We start from the raw sequence: 11,389 nt of genomic DNA, 5'->3' as shown, positions 1-11,389 counted from the left end.
AAAACTCTCAATTTGACTAACATGATAGAAACCAACATCTCTTAGATGATAAAAGATTTTGTAGTCACTGCTTTATTTTCAAATCGACACCAACACACTAGAGATGCCTCCATTATTACTGCATTTTGAGCAACATATCCTTCTCCAATATCAATAAAGAGGTGGTCATTATAGAACTTCGAAATTCAAATTTAGAAAATCTTTGGTATGTAGGACAATATAGAATATATAAGATGAATTATTTTTTGTGAATAATAAACAAAGAGGGTTTTTAATAGGACCTCCACACTTATAAGTCACATGGTCGTTTTAAATTTCTAAAATTCTGTCTCTCATTTTAAATGTTGTTTAAAGATTAGATTTCGTTAGGGTTCTTAAAAAGATCTTAACACCTATGTACAGCTACTTAAAATTTCGTACTTTTTTTTTATTTTAAATCATGTTTTAAGGTTTAGGTTTCGTTAAGATTTTTAACGAGACTTCGACACCATTTTCTCTAATTAAAAAGAAAAAAACCTTAACTTTTAAGATTTTTAAATTTTACATAATTGTGGTTTCAATGCTAAAGGATTAAAGAAGTATATTCAATGTTTAAAATTTGTTCATTGATTAGTTCTTTATCTCAATTAAAATGCTAGGTAAAGTTTTTTTTTTAAAAAATACATTTTCTAACATATTATGACGAGATAGATTTTTTTGTGTGTGTTTAAGAAGGTGTTTTTAAGAAAAATTATCTATATACATAGAAGGAATGCCCTAAGGGCTTCTCTCCATGATACTTCTACAACTCTTCTACTTTTCTCCTTTTTAGCCATTATAAATAATGGTCAAATTTAAGTTTTGATCCCTTTAGTATGCTCATATATTGGATTTAGTCTTTATATTTTAATTTAACACAACTTTGTCATCTAATCTTACATTGACATTAGTTAATCTAAGTTGTTAAAGATCTTTCATCATTCAAGTTAAAATGATGACGTGATTTTTTTAAAAGCACATTTCTAACACACACACAAAAAAAAAATCGTGCATGATAAGTTTGAATGAGTATCTTTAAGAAAAAAAATTGACTTCAACATCTTAACTGAACTAGTTAAGGGTATCAACTATTTGGACTAACTAATTATATTATAAAATTACAAGAATCAATTTATATCAAATTAAAGTATAGATATTAAATCTTAAATTTAAACATAATAGTAGGACCATAACCATAAATTGACCTAAAACAATCTATGCCTAGGACAAACATTTGTCATTTGGTTTAATAAAAAGGTTTGATATATATGTTTTTTAAATTCAATAATGTTAGTAACTGGTCCTGAATTTTTAAATCTGAAAAAGTAAATGAACTAAATTCTTTAAAATAAAAATTTGAGACCAAATTTCAAATGTACCAATTGTAAAAAATACTTGAAAATTATATTAACCTTCAAATTTTTATTCTATAACTTAACCCAAAAGATAAAGTAATCCAATGCAAAGCGTGGGCTTTCATTTTTCTATTTTCGTCTACATTAGGGGATAGTGATTAAATTTTAATTTTGGCTCCTATAATATATTGAAATTGGAGATTTAATTTATATAATTTAATTTTTAATATAATTTGGTCTTCTAATTTTATAATATCGTTACTTAATTTAAATAATTAATATAATTATTTCTATTAAAATATTTCGATTAAAATACTTATGCTTATTTTTCTTAATCTTAAAAACATTGTTCCAAAAAAATATATTTTATTATGATGAGATTTTAAATAAAGATTCACATAAGCATTTTCAATGCTATATTTTATTACATTGTTATTAAATGAGTATTTTTTAATCAAAATATCACATTAGGAGATTTGACATAAAAATTTTAACAGTAATAACAACTGAATTTAAATTTTTAAATTTGAAAAATAAAGAGATTAAATTCTTAAAATTAAAACTACATAAACTAAATTTTGAATATAAAAGGTTAAAATATGATGTTAGTCATTGTACTTCTATAGAATTTAAAATTTAATCCCATACTTTAAAACTTAAAAATTCAAACCCCATATTTTTTAAAATTTAAAAATCATATTCCGATCATTATTGTTGTTGTAGTTTCCGTTAAAATTTGTCAACATAATATGTTTCTTTTTTGTAAATCATATGTCATATCACATGAGAATAACCTAATTAACATGTCAAAATTTAAAAAAAAAATTTGATGGAAAATACTTATAATTGTAGTATAATTTTTAAATTAAAAAAAAATATAGACTTAATTTTAAAATTTTTAAGTATAAAGATTAAATCTCAAATTTTATCAAAGTACATGGACTAACAACATATTTTAACCAATATAAAAAAAGTAAAAAACTTCTACTCTACCATTAACAAAAACGGCAGCGTGACCTTTCTTTAATTTTGCCTTCTTTTCTCTCACTGACTCGTTTTGCAAGTTTGAGCCTCTTAATTTTCATAAATTCTTTCAAATTCACCCCTTTTCCCTTTCCTTCGCCACCCAAACCACTCCCCGATCTCCTGCAACTTTTCTTTTCCAGGTATGTCTGGCAATGACGTTGTGCATTGATATTAGACATTACTACTAATTATCTGCTTTTCGTAAGGTTTAAATTCTGATTTGTTCACTGCTTCTTAACTTGGTTTTGCTTAATTGTTTTCGCTGGACAAGAACCCTGTTATTTACAGTTGACTCTTAAGAGTAAATGAATATTTTAACCTTCATTTACATATATTTTGGCTATTGCTTTGCTGGAAAACAAATTTCTTTGGATGTTTTTTGTTGCTTGAATAAGGATGCAATTTCGCTCACCTTGTGTTTGTTGATTTGTCTGACACATAAAACTTTCACATGCTTGGTTTTCAATGAGAAAAGTTCGGACGAAGATACCCTTTTCATTATAATAGAAAGTACCAGTCTCCAAACGATCAAATCTTTTGACTCTCAAGCCTAGTAGATACTGTTTTTTTTTTTAGGTATGTTTTCAGTTTAAGTAGTCTAGATTCGAATTACTCACAACTTTTATGTTGGTTTAAATCGTGCTTCTTTGCTTTGTGCCTTGAGATGGAGACAACCCTCTTTTTTTCTGTACTATTTGAAACTTATTAATTTTCAGTTTCACTTGGATAGGTTCAATGGAAGTTGATGATGACAACAGTCCATCAACTTCAGCTGCAGTTCCGGATGGCGAAACCCCGGTGCCTACAGCTAATAGCACACCGGTTCAGCCTCCAGCGGTCCCACCTGCAGTTGTACCACCAACTATTGCTCCACTACCAGCAGTTGTGCCACCTATTGCTCCAATACCTGCAGTTCGCCCTCCCGTCTTTAAACCACCTGTGCCTCAAAATGGTGAGGTGAAAGCTGTTGATTCAGACTCTGACCATGAGGATGATGGGCGAGCTACAGCTGGTGAATATGAGATCTCAGAAGAGAGCAGACTGGTTCGAGAGCGACAAGAAAAGGCAATGCAAGAACTTTTGATGAAACGCCGTGCTGCTGCACTGGCAGTTCCTACTAATGACATGGCTGTTCGGACTCGACTTCGCCGACTTGGTGAACCCATAACACTTTTTGGAGAAAGAGAGATGGAAAGACGGGAAAGGCTGCGAATGATTATGGCAAAGCTGGATTCTGAGGGGCAACTGGAGAAATTGATGAAAGCTCACGAGGAGGAAGAGGCTGCAATTTCTGCTAAGGCAGAGGACATTGAGGAAGACATCGAATATCCCTTTTATACTGAGGGTCCAAAAGAGCTTCTGGATGCTAGAATTGATATTGCAAAGTACTCTATTGTAAAGGCAGCTGCACGTCTTCAGCGTGCACGGAGAAAAAGGGATGATCCAGATGAAGATATGGATGCTGAAATTGATTGGGCTCTAAGGCAGGCAGGGAATTTGGTTCTTGATTGCAGTGAAATTGGTGATGATAGACCGCTTTCGGGTTGTTCTTTCTCACGTGATGGAAAACTTCTTGCCACCTGGTTTAACTCTGACTCTTTATTCTTCTCTCCATTAAACAATAAAGCTTAATCTTAATGGAGATCCTTTCTTGCTTTGGTTTACAAATTTGTTTTTCCATTGTAAAAAAGAGTGGACACGAGTTTAAATTCTTCAAATTTCCTGTTCTTCAAAGTGCTAAGTTTGATCCTCTTAGGGTAGTTATAAAATATGGTTTTGAAACCACTAAAGGTGACTAGAAGATTGTAACTTGATTGTTTCCCTTATCTGCAGCTCTTTGAGTGGAGTTGCTAAGTTGTGGTCAATGCCTAGGGTAAGCAAGGTTTCTGCCTTAAAGGGCCACACAGAACGTGCAACTGATGTTACTTTTTCTCCAGTGCATGATCTTTTAGCAACTGCTTCTGCTGACCGAACTGCAAAGTTGTGGAGCTCTGATGGATCTCTCCTGAAAACATTTGGGGGCCATTTGGATCGCCTTGCACGTATTGCCTTCCATCCTTCAGGGAAGTATCTTGGTACAACAAGCTTTGATAAAACATGGAGATTGTGGGACATAGACACTGGCATGGAGTTGCTTCTCCAAGAAGGTCATAGCAGGAGCGTCTATGGAATTGCCTTCCACCAAGATGGATCTTTAGTAGCATCCTGTGGACTTGATGCACTCGCTCGTGTTTGGGATCTCCGCACTGGGAGAAGTATTCTGGCTTTTGAAGGCCATGTGAAGCCGGTAAGACATCATGGTTATGCGGTTCTTTCACTTTTTATTACAGTCATGGTTTCCAAATGCTACATGCAGGAGTAGCATATTGTGTTGCCCTAGTAGCAAGAATACACTAAAGTACCTGATACATACAATATACCTAGTAGTAAATAATATAAATTTAACATGGATTCCTTACAGGTTTGAAGTTTCTAATGCATGGAAAATGATAATTTTGATTTTAGCACAAATGGCCTCAATGCTTCAAAAGCAAGTTTTTTAAATTTTCCACCAGATTCCCGGATCTGGGAGGAAATGCTGCTACAATTATTTTGAAGTTTTTAAGGCTTAATTAGACAAGTAGAATGCATAGTGTTTAGTTGCATTGCCTTGTTAATATCTTAACATAAATCTACGGAAGTTTTTAGGAGGCAGGAAATTTTTTCTATTAGTTGAAAGATATTTGATAGCTAAAAGTCCGCATATTTCTGCCACTCTTTCCAGGTTCTTGGTGCTAGTTTTTCACCCAATGGCTATCATCTAGCCACAGGTGGTGAAGATAACACATGTCGTATTTGGGATTTGAGGAAGAAAAAGTCCCTGTATATCATACCAGCCCACTCAAATCTTATATCACAAGTGAAGTTTGAGCCTCAAGAGGGATATTACTTGGTCACTTCTTCTTATGACATGACTGCGAAGGTACGACTCCTTTCTGAACACAAATGCCTTTATAACTGAAGTATAATTTTTTAACATGCCATCTAAAGCTTTGAATGTGATTTACCAGGTTTGGTCTGGAAGAGATTTTAAGCCTGTCAAAAGCTTACCGGGTCATGAAGCTAAAGTCACTGCTTCAGATATTAGTGCAGGTAACTTTCAGAAATTTGAATAAATTATGCATGAATCTCTCCTCTTTTTCCTCTCCCTCTTTTTGCATCTATTCTTGAATAAGTAAAGCATGATCTCTTCTTTCTTTTGTATACTGCTGGGTGCTGGTTATTACTCTTCTTCCCTTCACCAGAACTTCTAGAGCACAATATGTGAGCATTGGCTTTAAAGTATTTTGACATCTTACGATGTATTATGGTAGTTATAGATTGGAACAACTTAGACCATAGGTTAGCAGTGCAGCAGTTGAAGTTTTTGTGACTCCATTATTTAGTTTACGTTTTGTCTTCCCTCTTCTCTGCTATCCTCAGTCTTATTAGGACTTAAAATTTAGTGACTCTGAGGGGAGGGAAAGGGGGGGGGTGATTAATGCAACTTCCCTTTGTTTCTATGGGTGATATCAAGCTTAAGCAATAAAAGTCCCAGACCCTTCATTGAGTTCTCTTTTCCGTTTTCTCCCCTAACCACTTTCAAGGGTGGAAAGGGGGGTTAGGGTCATCAAGTTTCTTATTTTGCCTTTAACCTGGATGATTTCTTAGCTTCATTTGATGGAAAATTTAGTGGTCATCTTTATTTTTTGTTTAACGATTTGCGTTGCATGTTTTCATTTTCTATCCTCCCTTATCGACTATCAAATGCCAAGCAAGTAGCAATACAACTAATCCTATATAAGAAAACTGAGCATTGATTTGGTGTTTTGCATGGCAGATGGGCGATATATTGTGACAGTCTCTCATGATCGAACTATAAAGCTATGGACTGCTGGTAACATTGAACAGGAAAATGATATGGATTGGACTGAGGGTTGATTTGGAGAAGTTTAGGTGGTTTTTGTAGGAGTGTATCTTTCAACATAATTTTTAAAGTCAGATTAAAACAATATTGTTGCTGTAATGGATTAGAAAGGGACTTGCTTAAAACACTTTTTTATATGAAAATCCGGCTTCATAGTTTTCGCTCTTTGTTTTATTGTAAGCCACGTGAAAATGTTAACGCTTTGGTTTAGCTACCAATTTGTATAATGCCGCTTTCCTTTTTCATTCACAATAAATTTTTGGATAAATTATCACTCAACTTTAATCTCAATGGCAAAATAGTCCCTCAACTTTAAAAAAATAACAAATCAGTTGCACTAATCACTTTTCGTTATTGACATAACGAAGTTGTCATTTTCTGTTACAAATTTAATGGAATTGTTATTTTCCATCATTCTCTCCCTCTCCCCTTTACCTACGGCTGCTCTCTCATCACTCTCCCATTTTCCCACCATCCCTTCTCTACTCTAATTTTCTCTTCTATTTTATCATTGAAATCAAAGTTGAGTGCCTATTTGTGTAATTTACTTTAAATTTTTTAATATGTAAACTGGTTAATATGGCTGATATTTACTGCAACAGTTTTTTAAAAAATTGCTGAGAAGCTTCAAATCGAATACTTGACAATTTTATTTTTCTCAGCATCGCTCACAATTTTAAGCAATACTATTATTCATCTATTTTGTTTTGTTTATTATGAGTTAATAAATTTTATGATTTTATGATTTTGTAATTTTTAATTTTTATTAGTATTTACATTAATAATCAATAATAAAATATCTTAATTAAAAAATATATAAATTTAGTCTTTTTAAGTGATCCTTCATTTGACTCCAAAATTGGGTGTCAAGATCCACCACGCACCACGTTGTCAGACAATATTAATTGGTTTAAAAGAATTTTCATTTTTATATGGCACTTGTTTTTAGAATCAACATGAAGTCAATACAATATGCAAATTTTGAAATAGTTAATTACATCCTATATCCTTAAAATATAATTTTCATTTTAAATTAGTCTTTGAAATTTAAAATATTTTAATTTCATCTCTAAACTATTAAAATTATATCAACAAGGTCTTTTAATTATTACAATCGTTAAATTAGATCTCATATCTCATCTAGCATAATTTAAAATGAAAATTTTTAAAAATATATATTGTAAAAATGAATATAAAAATCTTGATTGTGAGCTTTTAATTTTTTTTTTAAGTTTTTGCTTTTAAAAATTATATCACAAGGTTTTATTTTTCTAATAAAATTTTTATTTTAAATTATGCCAAATAAAATTTGACATATTACTTAACAACTAAATTAATGATTTTAATAATGGAATGACTTGATTGATATAACATCTATAATTTAGGAATGTAATTAAAATGTTTTAAAGTTGAGAGACTAATTTACAATAAAAGTCATAACTTAGGGATATCTAATACAATTAAGACTTAAAAGACTAAATTTGTTATTACGTCAATCTATAAAAGGCCACATTACTATTCAATTATTGACTTGGCGAAAAAGGATAAAAAAGATAATTGAAAATGTGGCGGTTATATTAAACTTTTTACAGTTGAGTGACAAAAATAAAAATTAAACATAATATTGTCATCAGCAGCAGAATTTTCCTAAATTTTGATCTGAATCAATGATGTAAATATTAGCTTAACATCACACTGCTAATGACTTAATGGTTTAGTGATCGTAAAGCAACACATTAATAACATTGGTGATCAGTAAAGCAAGCATAAGTGATGGTTTAATCGATTTAAAATGTTGAGACATACATACAAACAAGTTTTCTAAGCGGGTGTGGCATCGAGATGGTTGTTTTAGCTATTTGGTGTTAACAAATGTTGAATCCTGATTCACAGTAAGGTCAAGTAAGCCATTTTCATGGTAGAGCCTCCCCCCACCCCCAAAAGAAAAAAAAAATCCCTTGTGAAAATACAAAGCAAACTTTCGTTACGATGACAGTAAAAGATTTGTATAAACTGATTACATTACACTAAAAAGAAAAATTGATACGTAGTATGATGAGAAAACTAAGTTTTATTGTTTCCTTAAATTTCTTTTTTCCTCATTCAAGGTTGGAAGAGCGAGAATCTTTACCGCCAAGTGTTTGAATTATTGCTTCAAGTAGTTTAATTTCCTTGTCACGCTTAGAGATCTCTTCTTGCTTTGCTCGCAACTCTTCCATGTGAAGTTCAAATACTTCTGCAATAAAACAAGGTAAATCCAATATGAACATATATAATCATTCCCCTAAAATTTGGGGGGGGGGGCGAAGAAACAAGAGATGAGATTTAGGTACTTGTGGTGTTCTCGAGCTCCTTTGTAACCTCTTGGGCACGCAATTCGGCGGCCTTTTGGGCAGCCTCAGCCTGTCGCTTCTCGGAACGAGCACGCGCTGCTGCTGTGATTGCAGCATCTACCTCTCTTTCAAGCGTCTCCACCCTTTGTTCAAGGACCTAAACTCGCTAGATCAGGTTTCAATTGATTAGATCAAATAATTATTATAACCTAACTAATGATATTCAGATCAAAACAACAAAAACACAGAACACAAATTCAATAATTAAGACCAAAAAGAAAAAACCTTGATGGTTCGGGCTTGTTCCGAGGTAAGTGAGGCCTTGGCGAAGGTATCTTCGTCGACGAAAACAGCTTTTTTGAGAAGTAATTTCTGCAGAGAATCAAGATTTGAAGCCATCTCGGTGAGATTTGCTATGGCTCCTGTCCATCGCTCTTCGCTTCCTTTGCCCTTCACCTCCTGCTCCATTATTTCTGATCCTGCAACTGTTCTCAACATATCCATTTTAAACCTTTCTTGGGCTTTTCTTTTTCTTTTTTTAATGGCCTTCAATTCAGCCCGTCTTCTTCTTTCTTGATTTCGGGTTAGTCGAGTTGGGCCGTATCCTTTATTTTTCTTTGGGTGAATGCATTATTTAGAGCATGACTTCAACAATTATTCTGAATTTTTTTTCAATTTAGTCCTTAAACAATGTGTAGGAGCAAAGTTGTGTAAGAGTCTCCAATTTATAATTTTATTTTAGAGGGCACCTTGAGCTTCCACAATCTTTGTATAATTCCCTATTAGTCGTATTAGGATTAGGCATCATAGAGCTTGTCAATAGATATTTATATCTGTTACACATCATATACTCTCCTGTATTTTCTACCTGTCAGATTAACATGTCGTCTTGAAAGCTAATGGATAAAGGAATATGATTTGTCATAATTTGATATAACAAATCAAGTCATTTTTTTACATTTAATGAGCTTGTGCTTAAGCATTTTATGACTTTATTTTATATTTTTTAGTATTTATTAGATTTTTATTTTAGAATTTAATTTTATGATTTTTAGTGTATGTTTTAACCTAAATGACAAAACTATGTCTTTGGGAGTTTAACAATCAATTTGAGCTCATGCAGAAAGTGACTAAAGCGAAACCATAAAGAGATCTTGCCACTGTGCCCCAAGTCGCGACACTAGATCTTTGGTGGTGCGACATCGAAGCTATCTGTCACTTTGAGAACTTGAATTTCAGCAATAAAACACTAAAAGTGAACTGGTGATAGAGTTGCGACATTAAAGAGTATGGATTGCAACATTGAGTTTTAGAGTTGCAACATTGAGCTCCTAAGGTCGTGACATTGAGGGCAATCACCAAGATTGAGAAGTCCTACCTATCCAAGGGCCAAAGTCGCGACACCAAGGGATTATGGGCGATATCAAAGTTGCCAAATAACTCTAGGAGTAGGTTGTTGGTGATGTCACGACACTAGGTTCTTGGTGTAGCGACATTGAAGCTTGATGAGGAAAATTGCTGAAGAACATTTCGCAGTTGAACAAGCCTCAAATTAAATTTCAAATAAGGGCATTCTTGTCTTTTTTAGGTTAAGTTAGAAAATATTATAAATAGCACTTTATAGGGTTTTTTAGGGAGAGAAGAAAATTATGTTAGATTTTTAGCCATTAAACAATATCTCTTTTCTTCTTATATTTAGAATAAGGTTTTATTTTTATTTTATTTTAGAGTATATTTTTATTTTTTTTTTCTTCTCTTCTATTGAAGATTTTTGCAAATAAAGATGGATTAAAAGCGTGTGCTTCATCGAATTCATATTATTGATTGAGCATTTTCTAAATTGTTGCCCTTTTATTTTCTTGTGCCTACCAAGTGGTTGATGGAATGCTTATTTTGTTTTTAAGTTTAATCATGTGCTTAAATTGTTTGTTGGTTGATTGATTAAGTTTATTGTTAAATTAGGTTGATAGTTATGTTGATTGATTGGTTGTTCTTTTATATCAAAATTCTTAATATGTTAGAAGTGACACCTCTAGCAGAATATTTAGATAAACGAGACCATAAGGAGAGTTTATCATTAGATAGTTCGATATAATTGTACCGGGCTTAGTTGGTAATTTCGAATTAGGATGAGATTGAAAGGAGATTCCTAGTTAAAAGTAGCTAGTGATTTAATCGGGATAAGTTATTAGCTTAATTAGAAATTGACTAATGAATTTACCATAATCTTATCATTTGCATTGTTCAAAGTAATAGGAAAGAAAATTAGATAAGTTTATTTAATTTCTTAATTCAGAATTATCTTAAATATCCCTTTTATTTGGATGCATTAATAATTCTTGCATCGACTAGATTTGCAATTACTTAATTTTTGATTAATTTTACAAACACATTTACCCATTGAAAATCCATTGGGTTTGATCATTGGAATTCTTCTGTATTTCATTGTAATAAAAAACTATATTACAATGTGACATTGTACACTTGTAGTTACAAACTGCTTTCAAATTGTTTTATAAATTTCTTTGTTTTCTGCATATGCGGTCAAGTTGTTAGACCCGTTGATAGAGAGATTTTGTGTTTGGTAGTTGAATTATTTGGTGATATTTCGCATGCTTTGTAGTGAGATAATTAGTAAACTCTAAAATTATATATACGAAGCTTTAGTTTTATGCATTGTTTTATTTTCTTTTGTTAAACTTTTAGTTTGT

The 11,389-nt window shown here is 32.2% G+C and overlaps 2 protein-coding genes across 3 annotated transcripts; one reads left to right on the top strand and one right to left on the bottom strand.

Moving 5' to 3' along the window:
- Positions 1–2,359: 2,359 nt before the first annotated feature.
- LOC107929465 (U4/U6 small nuclear ribonucleoprotein PRP4-like protein) lies at positions 2,360–6,503 on the top strand. 2 transcript variants are annotated; one of them, XM_041082425.1, is made up of 6 exons: positions 2,360–2,539; positions 3,130–3,982; positions 4,233–4,686; positions 5,164–5,361; positions 5,450–5,531; positions 6,259–6,503. In XM_041082425.1, the coding sequence occupies exons 2-6, from the start codon at positions 3,135–3,137 to the stop codon at positions 6,357–6,359; spliced, it is 1,683 nt and encodes a 560-aa protein (XP_040938359.1). In that variant the 5' UTR covers positions 2,360–2,539; positions 3,130–3,134; the 3' UTR covers positions 6,360–6,503. The 2 variants fall into 2 exon arrangements, with proteins under 2 accessions (XP_040938359.1, XP_040938358.1); XM_041082424.1 differs by lacking the exon at positions 2,360–2,539 and adding an exon at positions 2,853–2,975.
- A 1,598-nt stretch (positions 6,504–8,101) lies between these two features.
- LOC107929474 (uncharacterized) lies at positions 8,102–9,197 on the bottom strand. Its single transcript, XM_016860910.1, has 3 exons — positions 8,964–9,197; positions 8,679–8,835; positions 8,102–8,581 (listed from the first exon to the last, which is right to left on the bottom strand). The coding sequence occupies exons 1-3, from the start codon at positions 9,180–9,182 to the stop codon at positions 8,445–8,447; spliced, it is 513 nt and encodes a 170-aa protein (XP_016716399.1). The 5' UTR covers positions 9,183–9,197; the 3' UTR covers positions 8,102–8,444.
- Positions 9,198–11,389: the final 2,192 nt, after the last annotated feature.

The sequence above is a fragment of the Gossypium hirsutum genome, chromosome A12 (genome assembly GCF_007990345.1).
Source record: "Gossypium hirsutum isolate 1008001.06 chromosome A12, Gossypium_hirsutum_v2.1, whole genome shotgun sequence".
NCBI classification, from domain to species: Eukaryota; Viridiplantae; Streptophyta; class Magnoliopsida; order Malvales; family Malvaceae; genus Gossypium; species Gossypium hirsutum.
The sequence above is the reverse complement of the archived record's forward strand: the minus strand, read 5'-3'. Positions and strand labels throughout refer to the sequence as shown.

Excerpts from the sequence above, each read along its gene's own strand:
- LOC107929465 (XM_041082425.1), top strand. The coding sequence starts at position 3,135 with ATGGAAGTTGATGATGACAACAGTCCATCAACTTCAGCTGCAGTTCCG. Across the intron at positions 3,983-4,232 it reads GGAAAACTTCTTGCCACCTG|CTCTTTGAGTGGAGTTGCTA; the intron begins GTTTAACTCTGA and ends CCTTATCTGCAG. Across the intron at positions 4,687-5,163 it reads TTGAAGGCCATGTGAAGCCG|GTTCTTGGTGCTAGTTTTTC; the intron begins GTAAGACATCAT and ends CACTCTTTCCAG.
- LOC107929474 (XM_016860910.1), bottom strand. The coding sequence starts at position 9,182 with ATGGATATGTTGAGAACAGTTGCAGGATCAGAAATAATGGAGCAGGAG. Across the intron at positions 8,836-8,963 it reads AACAAGCCCGAACCATCAAG|GTCCTTGAACAAAGGGTGGA; the intron begins GTTTTTTCTTTT and ends TAGCGAGTTTAG. Across the intron at positions 8,582-8,678 it reads GGAGCTCGAGAACACCACAA|AAGTATTTGAACTTCACATG; the intron begins GTACCTAAATCT and ends GTTTTATTGCAG.